The 20532-nt window shown below is 40.3% G+C and overlaps 1 protein-coding gene across 1 annotated transcript in view; it reads right to left on the bottom strand.

Annotated features, from left to right (window-relative positions):
• Nucleotides 1–4575: 4575 nt before the first annotated feature.
• Nucleotides 4576–20532, bottom strand: part of NRP1 (neuropilin 1) — a 114841-nt gene continuing 98884 nt past the window's right edge. The window contains exons 13-17 of the mRNA XM_082498929.1: nt 16098–16235; nt 11904–12178; nt 11306–11399; nt 9641–9700; nt 4576–8398 (exon numbers count right to left, since the gene is read on the bottom strand). Of these exons, the coding sequence (XP_082355055.1) occupies nt 8109–8398; nt 9641–9700; nt 11306–11399; nt 11904–12178; nt 16098–16235 (857 nt within the window). The 3' untranslated portion in view covers nt 4576–8108. The remainder of the gene's footprint in view (nt 8399–9640; nt 9701–11305; nt 11400–11903; nt 12179–16097; nt 16236–20532) is intronic.

Genomic DNA, 20532 nt, shown 5'->3' with positions numbered 1-20532 from the left:
AAACAAGAGAGTGATGCAAAACAACCAGCAGGCCGTGAGGGGCTGGGGCATCAGAGCAGCATCGGCGGGGCAAATGGGAGGTCTGGTCCTACAGTAGGCTTCCTAAGCTGATAAATGGGAACTGGGGCGTCCGGCACCGTGCAAGACAGAGAGTCTGGGGAAGCTTGGCTTATTTGGCAGGCCTTGTCTTAAGAAGAAGAAAGGCCAAGGAAGTGCAAAAGGAAGACAATATGGCCTACAGCAAGAAAAAAAATACACTTGAATACGTGGGCAATGGGTACAAAGTGGTATTGTTTCCTGCGTGCAACCGTTCGGAGGACATGCAAAGGAGTTTTGTGTTGAGGGCTGGAGATCTTTCACACAAAGGGTGGTGGCAACCAACTTCTCCTTGCCTCAGTCTCAGAGCTGCATGATAACTGTAGGACATGAATTAGTCAACATGAGCTGTAGGTGGGACTCAGTTGTAGTTGAGTTCACTCCTTGCTTTGCCTGCCAACTTCTGAGGACTGATTAAAAAAGAAACTATTAGAACCTAGAATAAGGAGGTCCTTTCTGGTCTACTCTTAACACTAAATATTTTCCTGCTTTTCTTCCATTTTGTCAACCATGCTTGGGGTAGATCAATACCTTCACAGCCTGCCTACTTTGATAATCCTGTGCTCCCATCACTTTGCAGAGTTGTTAAGCCTTTCCAGAAGTTACAGTATAGTTTTCGGAAGGCTCCTGTGGCTGTCTCCTTACTGGTTCCCAGACATCTCAAATACTACCTCCAATCAGTCTGGTGGCTTTCCTCTTCACTCCACAAAAACACATTTGAAAATAAAAAGAAATATATATATTTTTAATATATTCAGTGGGTTCTTTCAGTCACATAGATAGAAAGTAGACAAAGATATGCTTTCATTTTATGTTTTCTCCTTTTTTTTTTTCCTTGCTGTTAGAGCTGTGGGAAACAGAGTCAGATTAGAAGGTTAAAATGAGAGAAAGGTAAACCACTGGGGTCTAATTAGTAGTCTTAAAAGGCAAAATGAGAGTGACCCACTCTGGTACGGTAACAGTTATGAAGCTGGTAAGTAAATATTTAGTAGGAAGATTGGTATCGATATTTAATTAATGAATTAATGCAAAGATATCAGGCCTGATGTAGAAAACATTGAGGGTCCCTGCAAGGTATATTATGTATTAGAAGCATAGTGTCTGGGTCCCTAACATGGAGAACACAGCCCTGGCAGGGACGTGGAACAGGAGAGGTGGGACAAGGTGGAGTCTTCTACTCTCTTTTGTCACGGTATGTGTGTCACCAGGTGGGGCTACTTTGGGCTATGCAAGCCTTAGTAATGCATATGGAGATGTTTATAAAAGTATTTGAGCAGTGAGGGAAGCATAAATTGCACTAAGGAAAAATACGTTAACAGTAGGAAATCATAAAAACCAGTTCAGCCCAGGCGATTCACTTCTGAAACAAATGGTATAAAACAACATGTTACAGAGGAAAGGGAATAAAAGCACTCAAAATGAAAATGATGCATGAAGAATGCCAATCTTAGAGTCCTGAGATGCTGCCTGGGTCTTCGAAGACGCGTCCACACCTCTTGCCTCTTTGAGTGTAGAAATCCACCATTTAGGTTCAGCTAACAGATGGGTTGGTACCCCCACTCCCTTCTTCCATGCCTGAAGATGGAAAAGTGTGACAGCCGCCAGAGACATTTCTGTGATGCAAACATTTTTTGAGAATTGTGAAGGTTTGTTTTTTTTTTCTTAGGGAAAAACGGAGGAACCGAATATGGGAGTTTTCTGATAATTCCCTTTGCAGCTCATGTCACTTGAAATCCTTGTTTCCTCAGGCAAGCCCTTCATCCTCCAGCCTCTCCTTGTTAAATCCCTCATTCTTTGTCATGGCAACACCTGCCAAACCCTGCCAAACCTTCTCCCTACCTTCTCCCCTTGAGAGCAGTGCCGGACCTCTCTGTCTGGTACCAACAGTGCTCCAGTAAGGCTGTAATTCCTTTTTGAGTCGGACCCACCTCACCCCTTATGGAAACATAACTGTCTGTAATAAAACACAGTGCATGGTGCACAGTGATGCTGTACAATGACGGGGACGTGAATCAAATGTCTGAGAGATAAATAAAAACAATGTAAATTTAAATAGGAGAATACGATTATTGAAGGTGGAATTAGGTTTGGACACATGATAAGACTCCATCCATCTGTGAATAACGCCAGAAGATTTTTTAATGAGATTTTCAGTTATAAATGTTGAGACACCATCAGTCCTGAGGTGATAAGATTAGAGTTTGATTGTGTGTAGCTATGAGAATAGAAGTGTATATAGAGAACTGACCTACTGTAGAAAAGCAATTAGGGTCTACAGGGGGACTAATAAATAAAACAACTATGCAAAGTATCCCATGGCAAAAAAAAAAAATTAGATTGACTCTGCTATAATTTAACAAACACTTGTAAATAAAATTGTGGTTATGGGTGACTTGAGGCTTAAAATGGTATAAAAGAAGAAATTAAAGCTCTAATAAATTAATGTTGCTTGAACCAATATTCTGTTAGGCATAATGCATTGCAAAGGACGGGACAATTAAGGAATGGAAAAGTTATTACTTCTGGGATCTAATGTCCTAATGTCATGATCTGGAAATCAAAAATGACTTCTACATTTGACTTTGGGAAAGCAGGTTGGGAGAATTAACTTAGAAATGGACTAATAGTACCTAAGACTTAACGAGGGCCGATTTTAGAGCTATAGTGGTATGCACCTGTTAAGTCCTCATATACCTCATAAAAAGTAGTTTGTGAGGATTGAGGAGCCTTCATCTCCACTGGGACTGGCAGCTTTGGTCTAGCGGGCAGGTTTGTACAGGTAGGCACTACTGTCGTTGCCGTGATGCCAGTGGGCCTTACCCAACCGTACCTCAGCTGTGCGGCCTCTGCCTCTCCCGTACATCTGCCTTTTGCTGTGTAATTGCATTTTACGTCCTGCCAAAAGGCAAAGAAATGGGATTTGGCTCAGCACTGTGGCTATGTGGCTGCTGGCTCAGGGCTGGTATGTTTGATTGGTGAAATAGTAATAGGGTTTGCTTGCCTCTACCTTCCAAATATCCTTTTTACTGACCGTGACCCTAGTACTTGAACCTCAGAGTTATGCACTGCTGGCACTACTTGTCTGTAGCTGACCCATCTGTCATTTCCATCTGCTCTTCTTTTTCTTTCAAGTTTACAAGTTATGTTCTGAAATGTAATTCAGATCCCATTGCATGATTTATGTCTTTCCTTTATGCAGTCTATTTAGTGTGGAAAACTGAAGGTTTAGTCCTAAGTAGTTGTTAGCTTCTAGGCTAATTCATTTCCCCTAAATGAAAGAAAGACAATTTTCTTAAAATACTTGTCTCTCTTTTCTGAACTTCATCCTCAATGGATTCACTTTATAGATTTCTTTTTTTGCACTAATTAATTCCATTGCCATTTATTTTCCCTCAAAGAGCCCCGTGGCTGGTTATCACAGAAGCAAACAGAGTGCAATGAAGTAAATTTTTCAGGAATTTGGATTTAGTGATTATGTGGACAACAACATAGCAGTCTTTTGACAGCTGTCCCTACTCTGACCACAAAGACAAGTTTTGCTCAGATGCGTCGTAGTTCCATCTCATATTTTAAACAGGTACCCGCAATGCTGCTCTCTCGAGGAGACAAGATGTGATACTTTCTCTTCAAGTGTAACAATCATCAAATATGTGGTAATAAGTATAATACTTTTCCCAGGAATAGTAAAGTAGCTGAACTAAAATGTTTATCCATGAGTACTGAACCTAATGGCAAACTGACAGTATGTGCATTGTTCATGTGTGCAACATAAGGAAAGGATTTGACAGATCTTAATGTGCAAACTGCTCAGTATTAAAAAGAAACAAATACTTAAGTATTGCATAAACCAGAAAATGTGCAATCTAAAGCTTCTGGTCTGGATGCAAATTTCTTGAGGGGCTCCCTACCCATGATCATCTGTTCCACAGATGAGTTCGGCACCCAACTGAATGCCGAATTAAGCCCAACGGGTCTGCCCTTGCAGCATTTGCTCCTGTCAGCCACTGCATTGGGAGATTTGGCCACAGTTGGCTAAGACCTGATGACTTCAGTGGAAATTTGCAGGGACCTCATTAGTACAAACCTTACTACTGGAGCAAAGATATGGTGGAGCAATGTCTCAAAAGTGGACATTACTCCCCAGTAAAACTCACCCCCTGAAGTGGAAGTCACAAGGCGTGTGTATGACCTACATAGGGTTTGCAGCTTGGACTTCCATGGCAGCAAGGTGAATTACAACCTAAGAGCAGTGGTGGCAGATTTGTCCTCTTAAACCCCTGCTGTTCGGCTAAAAGTTAAGTATATAGTGGGAGTGTTTTCCAGCAGGGAGAGAGAATTAAGCAGGCAGAGGATGAATCCCTCCATCCTAAAACCATGAACGATCCCACCAAGGTGTCTGTTTGTTGGAGTTACCTACCAACAAATGTAACCATGATTAAAACATTTTGCTTGTTGCAAGATTCTAAATAAAACCAGCCATTTAATAAAATTAATCCATTTTAGTATAATAAAATACATCAGGTATGGGATATTTTATGAAAATGTTTAATTCAACTGTTTCTTTGGAATGTAGTAGTCATAGTTTGGAAATTTAAGTTACAGTTCAGTTCTATGTGTTTTTTTTTTATGCTACTCAGTGTCTGAGAATACAAATGTCATTTAAAGTTAAGGCTTCGCTGTTCATTTTGAAACAACAATTTACAAGTGTCATATTGTCATAGAAAATAAAAATTTCTGTAAAAAAAATTTGCACAAAGTTTTATGATGGTACAAAACATGAAGCAATAATATACCAGTAAAATGAAATCATTTTACTACAGAAGATTTTTATAGTTTTTCAATAAAGAAAAAAATATGTTATTTTACACTTTAAAAATTATGAAACAATCTAAAACAATATAAACTGAACATTTTGTAACACTGCCTTTACAAATTAATAACTTTATAAACATATAATTTTTTTAAATATATTTATCAGTGCAAGATACTTTTCAATGTAAAGTTGCAGTATCATTTTTCCTTTATTGAAGGGCAACTTTCATTCTATTACCTTCAGAGAAATCAAATCTTCAGTGCTAGATCCTCATTATCATAGTAAGGTCTGAAGACCCCAAAGGAGATATATTTCTTTTTACGTTCACTATTCTCAGTATTTTAAAAGAAGAAAAAAAATCACCAACCACCAGCTCTACTGTTCAAATGGATCAAGACCGAGAGCTGGTCCAGAATCTATGAAATCTATGGGAATATTTAAAAAGCTTTTGGGCTTGGGCTCCCCAATGGGATTTTCTCTTCAAGACAATATATGCATGTAACTCACAGTCAGGTTAGTGGACTAGAAGTTTGTCAGCTAAGGAGAACAGACCCTAACACCTGAATCACATGGTGGTGGTATGCTGAAAATAGTTTTGAAAAATCCTTTTTTTCTTTGGGTTAATTAACTAGCTGCTGCGATACCATTATGGTCAAATTACACTGTTGGGTACAAATGAAAATTCTGCCTCTGCCAAAGTGAGTTTGTCACTTGGGACATTTCATGGACTAACTTTTAGGCCTAACTTTCAGGCCTTATGTGCTCTGTCTTACCTTCTGGAGGACCCAGGGTCTAGAGCCTGGGGAGGTAACCCTTCCAATTTAAGGCATCTAAATGGGTGTTTGAATATTCCCTATGGTCTCTGCCTTTAGGATTCCTTTGAAGTAACAACTGTCCAGTTTTTTCTATTGGGTCTTCCTTTAAAATATTTTCAATTTCCAAGCTTATATTTTCATCTCCAGTTTCCCTCCCTTTTCTTCAATTCTAGTTTACTGGTGGATTTTCAACATGTTTTTCTGTTTTATGGCTCATATTGGTGAAATGATATGCTTCAACACATTTAATTGATAAACAGTGGTAGATTCTGTTGCTCTAGTAATTCAAGGCTGAATTAGCCCTTCTTTGTCCTAATCCTGGACAGGATACTTCATTGCTCTACTACAAAAGCAATTTTGGAAAAGAATAACTCAGAAAGTCACGATGGCTTCCCTGACTCTGCTTAGGGAATTCAGTGAGGAAAAGCACGAGTTCAGCACTTTGCAGGACGTTCCTTTCCCCATGTTTGCACCGGTTTTATCTGCTGGTTGGTAGATTCCCAGGGGAAGGTTAAAGCTGCCTTCTGCTGCTGCCTCCCCAGTTATGGCTGCGCTGTGTGTGGGTCACCGCAGAAAACATGGGGGGTCCCCTCGCACCTGCAGGAGGGGAGCGACCCCTCCAGCCCCTCGCCTCCTCCTATGGACCCCTGTGGGAAACATACTCCTGTTTCTTTTTACCCTGTTGGACCAGCTGCATAGGCTGTTGATTGTTATTTGTCCAATAATATTTGTCCTAAAATATTAAAGAATGGCCACGTAATTGTCAAACACGTTTTTCTGACAGCTTACACTACTCAGCTCACTGAATATGTCACTGTCTGCACCTCTGGTCAAGCAGAAACCTCCTGGTATGAAATGCCAATTGGATATAACAGGATGGTAAGAACATACCCTACATACACTGTGGGATTTTATTCTGCCCTCGGTACCCATGGGTAAGCCCAATTAGCATTGATTAGCATGAAAATACACGTTTACTGAGAGAACAGAACTCTGGGTTCAGGTAGGGGCAGGAGGAGGAAAGTTTCTCATTTTAAAGGCAATCTTTTCAGTAAGGGAATCATTTTCCCTGGTGTAATTAACAGGCAAGCTGTTCAGGATAAAAGGTACGTTTCATGACTTCAGGAAAAAAGATACTGTCACTTTCTGCTGTTAAGAAGAAACCCAAAGTTCTACTTTGGAGGGTAAAGTTAAAAATTTTCCCTTGTTTTTTAACTCAAACTCTAATAAAATCCTTTGCCATTACCAGCATGTTAAAGCTGCAATTTTCTTTCCTTGGCAATGGCAAATGCTTATGCAATCTACTCAGAGAGAGAAAGAGAAAGGGAAGAGAGAGGGAGACAGATTTTACATTTGAAAATACATTCTATATGAAAGAACAATAAAAGGGGATATTGCAGCTTTATACAAAAGGGTCAAGAGACATGAAGTTGAAATACAGAAAGCAGAACAATCGAGCCAGGTTGTCGAATCTGATTAGCCCTTGCCTTGCTGAGGCTACTTTCTTACACTAAAATATACTTATATACTTTTCCTTTAGTCAGTGAGCCATCAGAATATGATTAAAGACTAGGGCATAACTGCAGAGAAGCAGAGCTGTAGTTAATGTTAACACAATGAGAAGCAGTACAAACAAAAAGGCACTTGAGAGGACATACACTAGCCAGTGCCAAGGACTTTTTTGTTTAGTTTTTAGGCAGTACACTCGGTTACCAGTTGTCTCTGATGATGGCACATACTCTTTCATGGAGTTCACAAGCACAAAATTTAGTACAACACTGAAAAACATCGATAAAATTTGACTGTATTGCTTCGTAAACAGAGCTGACACACTATATCGGTACTGATGCAGCAGTACTTTCAAAAACATCCTAACCCTTCTTTTGCCTATGCACAACACGAGCAATTATACACAAATACAGGTGCAGGAGTCCACTAAATTGCTGTTACTCCAATATTTTCTGGGCACTGAGCTACGGGCAGCATGTCCATCCAAAGGACCCCACTGAATAAGTTTTGTGACAGCATCTTGGATTTTGCACAGTAAAACCAAAATTATCCATTAACAGAAAACAAAAGAGAGGGAGAGAAAGAAAGACAAAATGAACTATAAGTCAATCATACTTGGTCTCAACACCAGCATTTGATTATTTCAAACAAAACCAACAGAAAAAGCAGACTGTACATGATTCAGATTGTTAACACAGATTGTTGTCCATGTTTGTCGGTTACACACTCATTGAAGCTCCTGAGAAAAGCTTGGCTCAGTGTCATCAATGCACTTTTCAGCCTGTACAGTAAAAGAAGATCAACAGTTCCCCAGCACGACCGAGCTATGTCCTTCCATCCCGATTCTCTGAAACTTCTCCAGTCGCTTTACACCTTCATGCTTCCGAGTATGAATTCTGTGTGTTTAGTTTATCTTTTTTCAGTTTTACACCATCGACCAGTTCAAAATTGTAATTCTCCAGTGCAGACAAGTTCCTCTCCGACATCCCATTGTGCCAACAGGCACAGTACAGGACAACTCCACAGATGGCTCCTAAAAGCACGCCGAGTGCACTCATGGCTATGATGGTAATAAGGATTGGATCTAGGGTCTTCAGGACGTTGCCTGGTTTCCTGGAGATGTTATCATCGTAGTCCTCGCCTGTATGGTATGGAGGCGTAAACCCTGAAATGGAATAAAGAATTGCAAAATTTTCAGGACTGATTCTAGTTACAACTTTGATGAGTTGGAAATTTGGAGAGAGGGCATCAAGTTTTTGGCATAAGTTGCTACATAATTTGGAAACCTAGCTTCTTGGAGGGAGACATAAATAGCTGAAAAGTATAGTGTGGCCCAAATGGTTGGTGATTTGTTCATACTGTTCTCCAATCCTTGAATCTGCTGCATGTTAGCAGGGGTCTGATTCTGTCTTGGATTAAGTGGGAGTCTTGGGAATGACTAACCAGACCTTTTGATTATATTTTGCCAGCTTGCAATGCTCAAAAATGTTAATTAAATATTATTCAGCTGAGTGTGAATGTTTATAACCTTAGACTTTGGTTGGGAATCTTCAGCCATTTTGCATCCATCTCCACTTCACTGACTTCAGGATTGGATCTTGAAATGGAAATAGTGACAGAACTGACACAGAAGAGCACTTTGCCCCCATGTATAAGATATTCTCTGGGTACTATATTTTCCCTCAACCCTTTCAGTTTATGAAAGAGATCCAATACGCTTGCAAACCCTGCTAATTGTTGCAGGAAAAGCCAAAAGGTCTTTTTGGACAAACCCTGCTTTCACTAAAATCAGTGATAGCAGTCCTGTTGACTGCAACAGAAAAAAATTAAGCTCATTGCCTGAAAAAATGCAAGTATATTTTATTATTGGGACAATATGACAATTACGATCCATTTAATGATCCATTTACAGCTATCATAATTGAAAATGACAATGCTTTGGTAGACTGGTCATAAAATGACATTTTCAGCCAGGTCTGTGAAACAATTAGCCTGAAGAGTTTCGAGCCTAATTACCTAGACACTGTGCAAGTCATAAATTGTAAGATATAATGATAGCTGTTTCTTCAGCTGTGGACAAGCCTTCTAGATAACAAAGAATTAAGGAGCTGTAGTGTGCATGCATATATATGTATAAAATGTGACAAATCATGTCTATAGAATTTGGAAGGTCTGAGACAGGTATAAATAATACAAAGTCCATAAGATTATGTGACATAGAAGAATAAAACTATTACATCCTTCAAATAAATGTAAGCCTTCTTAGCATCTCATCTAAATAAATCAAAAAGCCCTAATACGATAAGCAGTTAGAGAACTAATTTATAAATAAATAAATATAATACACAAATTCACATGAAAATACACTTTAAAATTAATTCCTTTTTAACAATAACACAATTTTTACCTGTTTGATTACTTTCTGGGTCTTCTTCTTCATCTATTTCATTCTCCACATCAGTTGATTCTAATGAAGCAAAGAGAATTGACATTGATTATTAGGGTTACAAACACTGATTGACTATCATGCTGGCAATAATGGTAGAGCAGATTTTCCTGTGTCAGAGCATCATTATGTCAGCTTGACAGAACTGTTCATTATGATGGGTTCTGAAAATTAATGGAGAAAAAAGAAAGATTTTAAAAGTCCTCTCCGCCCAGTCTTGGCAGTTTTAGTTATCAGCGGGGGTTTTCCATGCCTGGGAAAGAGAAAATCAGTGTGATGAATTAGCATCTCATTCATTCTATTTACAATTTTGGAGCCCAATTCCATAACACTTCATCAGCGTAGGCATAGTTAATCACAAGAATAGTTTCACTGACTGCAGCGAGACCACTTCTGTTTGGGCTTCAGACTGAGCTTTTGGCTTTAGCTCCCACAGGCCAAAATCTTTGCTCAGCATTCAGTTTGAACAACCAAAACATGTGGAGGTAGGAAAGAAGTTACTTTCTTCTCTCATTTTGGAGTCAGGTAAATACCATCACTGTGGTTGCAGCACCTTTCTTGGCACTGAGGACACTGCAGGAGGACCAAGCAGTGTGTCCTGCCTCTCTTTGCTGGTAGCTGTTGGTCCGGTGGCACATGATGAACCCCAGAAGATGGACTGTGTGATAAAAAGAGATTGTACAGTTTTCTCATCCTGCAGTGTAATTACCATGTAGCTGAAGTCTGTCATGTGACCCTCAAAAGCATATTAGCTACAGAAGGTGAGGAACACCCTCTGTTATTGCCCTCAGTTATGCTGCCAACTCGCGTGGTTTAAGTTTACCTTCCTAATGCTGAGGGTTCTCAGTTCTATTCCCTCTCCTACATAAAAGTCATCGCTTCATCTTCATCATGAAGGAGAGGGTTCAGTTGCTTGTCTTCATCTGGGGTTGCTGCTGCCGAATTACATGCAGTAGGGAATGTACATATGATCAGCGGTGACTGGGATAACACAAGACTGGCCAGAAATAAAAGGACTCAAATAGCATTCCAGGAATAGCCTGGCTCAGATGTGGAAAAGACCATGTTCTAACATTACTTTCTGTCCCACATGTCTGGGCGCTGGTGACTACAGCAAATGAGTCAGAGCAAACTCAGAATTACAGGACAGCAGAGGACAGAGAAGGGGCCGTTTCGCCCTATGTGTGTGTCCTGTAAGGGTTTGATATGGTCCTTTAAAATAAAATTCAAGTAGGCTTGGTAGTAAGTGATCTAAAAAGGATGAAGAAATAAAATTGGATTTTGAGCATTAGTTAAAACAGGGAAGATTATTAAGAAAAGTAGAGAAATTTAAAGAGGGCAGCAATATAAGACATGGGGAGAGATGTGAGAATGTGAACATGCAGTGGCCCATGTCAGTAGGGTGCCAGTTCTGATCCAAAAGACTGTAGTTGCTGCAGTACTGAGATGAGAGCAGTGGCACTTACGATGAATAAAGCTATGGGCCAGATCAGAATGTTTTCAGTGCAAAACTTCCTGTACAGTCAATAATTATCTATCCCTTTCTCACAGATGAAAACAGCTATAAAAATAAAAGAAATAATGTTTTGGATGAGATTTCTATATGTTCTTGCTATTCATACTTACTTCGGCAATCCTCTTGTGCTACGTGGTTGTCAATTTTAATATCATCCACAGCAATTCCTCCAGTTCCTTTTCCAATTTCTCCCTCAATAACCACCTGGCAAAATAAGATAACGTTCACATTGTTTTCGTGTTAACACACAATTGCAGCATTCAGGATATCTTCATTAGTTGTTAACACACATCTTCACTTGTCATGATGCCACATTTACATGTATGTTGATTGTGGCCTGCCAATCTACACCGCATGCCTTTATGAACTTATATACACAAATGTGAATTTATATAATGTCATAACTTCATTAAAGAATTTTACATCAGCAGCAAAACGGTGGCAAGGATGCAGTTTTGAGACAGATGAAAAATGATTTCTAAAGTATTTATTTGGCCTACGATAACAAATTGCTTGTATCACTGTCATCAGAGGTACCATGAAATATGCCTCTATTATTACTGTCAGAGCAACAGCACTGCATCCGTAGGCATAATATTGTCTACATAAATCCTTTAGTGACATCTTCTGATGCGGTGTATAAAACATGACCAGCAAGGTCTTACTGGCTTCAGCTCTGTTAGTTCAGCGAGGAGCAGCCAAGCTCACCTGATAGTGTTTCACAGACTTGTGAAGAAGAACGCGTCCTTCCTTCCAGCAGTTTGCCTGGTGCCCACTTAGGGTCCACAGCACCTGGTCATATTCATCTGGCTTTTGGTACCGCAGTTTGATCTTCAGCGTGCCGACATGTGCGCCAGACATGTGGTACCAGAAAGTCATGCAGTGGGCAGAGTTCTGCGAGTAAATCACGGGGCTCAGCAGTCGGGCGACTTTGCCTTTCTGGCTTTCGTCAGCTTGCGAGTAAATGAAATTGCCATCTCCTACTGTGACAGAAGGACTGTGTTAGGAATAGCCACCAGTTTTAATTTTCTTTGTTTACCTAAGAAGACCCGACCACCCCTGATCATTTTGCTTTCTTTCCATGCTGATGAGTCAAGCCTCACAACCAAGAGAGTCAGAGGGCATTGGTTTGGGAGCTCTAGGAAAGCTGATGTGCTCTAAGGAGAGGGCCGCAAAAATGATCAGAGGGCTGGAGCCCCTCTCCTATGAGGACAGGCTGAGAGAGTTGGGGTTGTTTAAGAGAAAAGTATGCTCTGGGGAGGTCTTATCGTGGCCTGGCAGTACTTAAAGGAGGCTTATAAGAAAGATGGGGACAAACTTTTGAGCAGGGCTTATTGCGATAGGACAAGGGGTAATGGCTTTAAACTAAAAGAGGGAAGATTTAGACTAGATATAAGGAAGGACTTTTGTACGATGAGGGTGGTGAAACACTAGCCCAGGTTGCCCAGAGGGGTGGTAGATACCCCATCCTTGGAAACTTTCCAGGTCAGGTTGGACGGGGCTCTGAGCAACCTGATCTAGTGGAAGATGTGCCTGCTTATTGCAGAGGAGGTTGCACTAGATGACCATTAAGGGTCCCTTCCAACCCAAACCGTTCTATGATTTTATTATTTTTTCTGGCAGTCTCCTTTGCTGTTCACTGGGACGCTTTGTGCCGAGAGTGAACTGTAACGTGTTCACTACATGGCACACACAAAGCATTTGCTTTTGCTCAGGGAAGGAGGCAAAAGTATGTTTGGTGGGACAGCATATACTCTGTTAGCCAGCGAGCAGCTCCTGAAGAGAGCCAGCCCTAGTGCAGCAGGCTAGAGCGAAATCCCTGGGGCCTACTCTACACTAATTGTGCAAAGAGCTATTTTTAATCTCTGTTTAAAGTAATCTGTGCTCGAGGAGGCAAGATTAGAACGGGAAGAACACTGGAGGATAAAATAGCTTTGAACAGCCATGGTCGGAGATCAGGAACTGAGATCTAAACAGTGCTCCTAAGTAGGGTCTGAGCATTATCACAAACGGTGCCAAAGTTATTCCCTTGATTTTTGTAATAGTATATCGGGTTCTGTATATTTGTGAGCCGTTTCCAAGACTAAGATTATGGCTGGTATTTTCTGAAAAAGCATAATGGATTTATACACACTGAAATCTGAACACCTAATATCGTTAACTTGGAACATCACTTGCTTAATCATACTGGGAGAGAGGCCCGTGGGAGTGTGATTAGTTTGGTAACAGAAAATTGCTAAGTAAGGTACTGACTACAGAGAAGTGCTTCTGATTTACACCAGCCAGGCATCCATTCCAGTCGGCTTTTGAACAGCTTCTTTGCAGAGAATTATGGTGGAAAAATACAAAGTTCATCCCGGTTTGTGTAAGAATAGATGGCATGTGTAATGCACTCACACAAAAGGATGGAGACAGCATTTACTGGCATTGGTATAAAGTTACTTTGAAAGTAGGAAGGAGAAAAGTAATAACAAGAAATACTATCTCTCAAATGCTGACATAAGTACATATATCTCTGTTTATACCAATGCTTATACAAAAGTAAAGTGAAAAGAGTTGAAATAAGAAATACTATCTCTCAAATGCTGAAATAAGTATATATATCTCTGCTTATACCGATGCTTAAACAAAAGTAAAAAGAGGAGAAATCAGATGTTTTGGAAGGGTGATGTTTTATCAGCATTGGTCTTTGCTTAGATATGATATTCTTGAATTTCATTTGAAATAGTGTATGATTGAGACTTGTTAGACTGTAATGGTATAGTCCTGCCTCAATGAAGAAGGGAAGATGAGGACTGCCACCCTGGGAAGTATAAGAAGGGCAGGGTAGTAAAAGGTGAACAAAGAGGAGTGGGTTAAACCCAGTGGTTGGAAGGAGTGGGGCTAATAAATGAGAAAAGGAAATATTTCTTCTAACAGGAGACGAGGATGTTTTCTTTTATTTGGATTTTTCTGTGGGCAGTCAGAGGTATCCTGGCCGATACGCATGTGGAAGTATCTGGTCTTTGAAAGAATTTTATAAAGGAAGATGATATTAAATTGCCAAAAATAATTTAGGCCTTTTTTTTTTTTCTTCTTTTTTTAAATCTTACTGCAGTTACATCTTGTCCAACTTCTTCAGCAGCAGTGCCTACATATTCTTTCCAACTTTGCTTCTGTGCTGAGGGCAGCACATGTGCAAATCTCATCAAAGAAAGGTGATAGGAAAATCCAAAGGGAGGAAAAAAGAAAAGTAATCACAGCATTATGATGGCTGTCTCAGTTGGAGGATGTAACTCTGGCCAGATTTAATCATAACATGTATAATTTGAAGTGACATACAGCATATCCTGCTGTCTTAAAGCAATTGCTGTTGAAGATCACTTCTGTGGAGTTTCTTCAGCTTTATTCAAGTGCAGCTGAGAGCAAGATATGCCTGGGAATTGCTCATTGCGGTTCTCCCAACATATAGGGTCACCTTGCTGTGTAGTGGTGACACTGAGGGGCTTGTTTGGGACAGCAGTGCCATGCAGACTGCCTGTGGTCCTTGTACACACCCACCCCACTCATTCTGGACCTGCTGGCAGGTGAACGGCAAACCTGGCAGGTGAAGATGCCCGTAGAGTTGAAGGAAAATTTTGGAAAATATTGAAAGTTAGTGCAGTAAGGAGAAAAAGTGGCTGCCTGTAAGACTTAGTGAAGTTACAGCTAATGGAACAAATAAGTCTTCTGCACTAGCAGGGCCCAGCGGAAACAACAAAATCTCATTTGAAGAATATCATTTCTTCATCTCTTGATTGAAGACAGGTTCAGTCTCTCTATAATCCTTGGTGGCAAAGTGCAGATAGCTCTCATTTCCAGAATATTATTGCAGTGCTGGGTCAGGAACTCTGTCTTCATTGTCTTAATTAGAGCTTTACTTATGCATGCCTTTTAGATTTTGTCAGTCTGTGGCTAACATAGCTTTTAACCTCCTTTCAATGTCAGATCCTACTGAGCCATTTCACTTTTCTCTACATCAATTTTTCCACCATTACAGCCTTCATTTCAGCTAACTGCATTTAGTTAATTTGATGCCATTTATTTGTACAATGCCATTTATAGTCAAAGTATTATAAGTTTTTTTTTCCCTGAAACTACTGTACTTGTCTTAAGATTCAATTGAAAGTGTCTCAGAATGTAAAAAGTCCAATTTTGTCTAATTTCCTTGTCATTCTCATTAGGCAAAGGGGTTGCAGAAGTGGGAAGGGGGATTAATCTCAACACATTTGATTAATCTGCACGTATGCAAGAGAGAACACTAAAGTGAGAGGCTGTGCAGGTCACGCAGCACCCTCCCTTTGCCACTAGCCAGCAGCATATTTATTGCCTAATTATGCAGAGCCATGAGTTAGATACTACAAAACCAACCAATCAATTTCCCAGGGTAATATTTCTGGAAAAACTGTGTGTGAGAGAAGGGATGGCTATAATCTCCAACTCCTGCTGGAGAGGAGGAGGGCATGGAAATACATCCATCTGGGAAGTTTCACTTGCAACACCTTTCTGTAGTGGGCAGCCCCTGTAACTACGAACAGGAAAAACGTAAGGTTTGTTTATGACTGTATTGTTCGGTAAATGATACTTGCAGAATATTCGGTCATTCAGATTTTTTTCTACCCTAGGTGGTGGTTATCCAAAGGCAAGTCAGGAGAAGGGAGTATTTTCAGTTCCTGACAATAAATTATCTTTATTCCCCAACAGAAAGGACAATTATGGTCAGTTGTGACTACATATAATGGGTTAGGTTGCCTGGAGAATCATCTTTGAGACTCTACAGATTTTAGGTGTAGTTTATTCTCCTTTGGTTTTGGAAGGCATGTTGATTTTAAACCGAACAACCTCTTCCCACGCAAAGTGGCTAAATCATGAACTCATGATTACCTGTGTGGTCTTGAATTGGCCCAGTTTTGCTGGTCAGGATTGCCCACTTTAAATCCACCTGGTTGTCGTGCTCCCAGTGGCACAAAGTCTTTTGGGATCCCCAGCCAAAAGCACAGTTGAAGTTGTACAGTGGCAGCTCTGCAGGGAAAGAGGGAAAAGGAGGAACAAAATGTGATTATTAATTGCACAATTCAGATTTTGTACTTCAAAACCAAATGCATGCATTTGACCATTAACAGAGCCCTTCCTACTTGAAACTCTGAGAAGCTATAGCAAAAGCAGCCCTGCTGGGAAACAGATGAAGAATGACTATTTCTAGTAAATGATGTGGTTCTTTCTTGTCTCTTTATGACCCATATTTTGGGATTTTTTTGTGGTTAGATTAATTCTTCTGATTTGCCCACTTTGGCTGGTAACTGTAGTGTAACATATATGACTCAAAAAGGAAAGCTCTAGCTTACTTATCAGATATATTTGCTCATCGATAATATCTATTTGTACCATAACCAACTTTTTGCAACAACTCAGAATAAGACTTGGACAAAAATAAGAAAGGGCAGAAACACCAACGGAATGTCCTTGGCAGGAAAGGATTTCTGGTGAAATGTACAGTACGTGGCTTCAGTAAGGAATTTATTTCAGCATCTTCCAGACAGTTAAGTAGGCCCACAAGATGGCAGCATTGAAATGGACAAATTGCGATGGAAAAGGGACAAATGTGGCTGATTGCCAAATGAACTCAAAATAAGCTTCAAAACAAGCTCCATGTAAAACAAGGGAAGTCTGGTATTATGGTCAGGATGAGATCATATCTTGTTTTCAGCTTCTTTTCAATTCTGCCCAAAGGTTTAATACATAGTAGCTTATTTTCTTCAATAGGACTTGGAATTTGAATGGAAAGATTATACAAAGATAGCACATAAATCCCTTGCATTTCATATTTTCAGAAGCAGTTTGAAATCTTTTGAGCTTTTGGTTCTTACCCCGTTGGTATGAACCTTTACCTCACCTTGAGCAATGTCAACTCCCAGTAGAGCAATACCCTTCCCACAGCAATGTGACCAAATCCTGAAGTCTTTTCTCAGGCATGACTCACGCCTTATGAAAGGAATAACTTAGGTTTACTTTAATGAGATGCTTTGTGCAAGTATGAACTAAGAACAAAGGGCTCTGCTCCCATCAATATCAGCTCTGGGGGAAGAATTGTGTTTCTTGCCCGTTATTAAAAAAGCCCAGGAAAGATAATGCAACCCTAGAATGCGTTTTGTTTATTGTGGGAAAATATGGAGAAATATGGGAAGTGCGTTGGGACCTGCGGCTGGCCAGACCTTTGAGGTGGAGTTCTTCCAGTCTGAAGAGGCAAAGACCTCCACGTAGCGAGCTGCTCAGGGAAGACTGGAAAGGTTTTGAACTCACAAGCCAGATTTTAATGGAAAGTAAACTAGAATAATCATTTTATCAACACAGAGGAAACCTCAGGTGAGTCAGTTGAGACAGAATGGATATAAAAACAGTTCATCCATCATTCTCTCCTTGCCTGCTGTGTCCTTGTTTGGCGGGTCCTCGCACCCAGACACAGTTTTAACTCAGCTCACTGGATTCCTGCATTGCAGACACTGTGCCCTCTCCCCTCTGGCCCCTAGAAAATTTCCTTCTGTCAGCAGAGAGGTCTGAGCGTACGGCGGCAGCTCCTGCCCCTCTCCTCCGCCTGTCAGTACCTCAGCTGTGCTGTGGCATCTCTCTGAGCTGAGCCCTCATTCTTCGCTCCTTCCTTTCATCTGCCCCATCGCGGCTGCCTCCCCCCTCCCTCCCGCGGGCCTCCAGAGGGGTCTGCTCCACATTGTCACGAATACGGCATCCTTGCTGGGAACAAATTAATTAAACAGATAATGTCTGGCACAGGAATTCAATGTGCAGAAAACATGTTTCCTGGAGGACCCTAGCTCTTTCTAGGAAAGGGGCAGGTCATGGTAAATAATCTCTCTTTGGGCTCAAAATGTTGAAGAAGCAGAACTCGGCCTGTGCGCCTGTGGGTGCAGAAAGGCAATCCATTATCTTTCTTTCTTCGGTATACGTTTTTTTTTTTTTTTTTTTTTCTAGACAACGGGGCCGTGATCAAAGACATCTTGCCCAAAAGGGGACATCTGAAAATCAAGGCGAGTTTTTTAAAGAAATGGAGTGACATTGAAATGAATTAAAGGGTTTTAAGTTCGTGAAAAATAGTCTTTCATTGTCAAGGAGGCCTAGGGAGAGCTATATTGCATGGCTTTGACATCAGAGCCATGAAACAGAACTTCAGAAAAGGTCTTAGAAAACGTAAAACAAAATTAATCTTATGAATCCCAAAGGATTATATCATGGAAAGCTTGTGATAGCCCGTGTGGTATTCAAACCACAAGAAAGGAGAACAGTGGTAGATAGATCACATCAGTCTGAAGATATCACACGGCATAAATGAGCACATAGCACAAAGAGATTGAAAGGACTGGTATTGTTCAAATCTGAATAAAAATAAATAGCAGAAGACACAGGAGAAGTATGTAAATGGGTGAAGAATCCAGAGAAGGAAGATTACAATATTCTGTTTTCTCCATTTCATAGCCTGAGAACAATGAAATATCCAGTGAAGTTCAATGCAGATCAAAGGAAAAAAAATCTCATGATATGGGGAGGACTTGCTTCCCTCAAATGCTGCTAAGGCTGAGCACAATTCAAAGAGAACTGGACACTGAAACAGATAAGGAAAATATCCAGAATTTAATTGTAATTCTAAAGTGCAGGGAGTGACAAAAGCCTTTTGCTTCATGGTCTGAAGCCAACTCTGAACATTGGAATTAGAAGGAGAGTTTCAAAGCAGAGCTAAATTTCACAGCACCATCTAATAAAGAATTTCTTACACTTCCATTTGAAATATATAGCCCAGGAAATTGGCAAAGAGCCTAAGTCTGATATGCTTTGGCCGTGCCTGTGTTCCTTGGCTTTGGCCTCACAGACAGCATGGTGTAGCATAAAAATGAAGTTCTTTCCCATGCAGAAGTTAATGAGAATCCCCTGAAATTGAGCAAGATTTGACCAGTAACCTGCTCTCAGTTAGCCATTTCTTGCTAGATTCCTATTGTTTTCTTAAAAGCGATTGTGTTAATATATTTCTTGGACAATCACAACAATGAGATTGAAGGTCAAAGGCAAGGCGTTTCAGAGTGCTCTTATTTTATGGGCTCCTTAAACATGCCATCTCTATTGTCTATTCTTATGTCTCTTCCAACGGTTCTCCCAGGGACCCATAAAAATTAATAATAGACCTGCTAGCCAATTAATAGTAGACACTTGTAGCATCAGGATAGGTTCGTTAGTCATACGGACAACAGATCTGCCCCAGTGAAAGACAGAATAGTTCAACACTTCTATTAAAGTTCCCAGGGGGCTGATACAGTAGCTCACAGTAAGCGACCGGCAATCTGTCCACTTCTTTGTGCTTGAACTGTAGCTTGGCAGCTCTGGTGGAAGGAAGGGAAGTAGGGATGAGCAGCACTTGGTGGGATCCCTCTGCAGCACTGGCCTATTCCCCTGCTAGGATAATTCTCCTGCCAAAAGGTGATTGATCTCTGGGTTTGTATGTATTGCGACAGTGAAGAAAACCAGCTATTATGTAACTGAATAGCAGCAGTTCAGAGGAGAATCTGAGAGGGAGGTGTGACAGAATCCCATATGCCTTTTTCAAAATGTAGGGTATGTGATACTGAATTAAAACAGATTTATCCTCTCAAAGAATAACCAACAGCTGTACTTTTTGACCACATCTTGCTCACAGCTGGAACCATTACTGCACACGAACAAGAAAGTCATGTGAAAATCTAGTCAAGTGAGTTTCTTGCAAGTCCATTAATCTTTTGTGGCCCACAGACTTTGACATATTTTTATAACTCTTCCAACAAGAAGCAAGAAGGAGCATGATGGCATTAAAGATGCTATGAAAATTCTCTATAGGAGGCTTTTGCCAAAGGGCAAATCAACATCAAAATGGGACATTACAAACATAATTTGGACCACTTCAAAGTAATATATTGGGACTGATTCTTATTTGCATTTCACCTTTTTATACCGCTTATGCTGGCAGCACAGAATTACCTTAAATGATAGTAAATGATCATTTAACTGCTTTAATATCCCTTTATTGATGTAAAGTTGTCCCGCCATAAATATGAATCAGACCTATTCTACCTTTAAAAGACTCCTTAGCATAGATTTTAACCTCAGGATTTCTTAGTTATATTTTTTTTGAAATAGGTATTACATGAGTGGAAAACAAGATACTTTACTTCTTGAACAGTCTGCTTTACGAAGGACTGAGCTTACACGCTGTGAGCACATAATGTAAATGAACAGCTTGCTCTGTATGTAAATAGCTAAGAGTCAAGCATTTCAAATAGTCCTT

This window comes from Vanellus vanellus (genome assembly GCF_965231255.1).
Source record: "Vanellus vanellus genome assembly, chromosome: 2".
NCBI classification, from domain to species: Eukaryota; Metazoa; Chordata; class Aves; order Charadriiformes; family Charadriidae; genus Vanellus; species Vanellus vanellus.
Note: the sequence above shows the minus strand (reverse complement) of the source record. Positions and strands in the feature narration are given on the sequence as shown.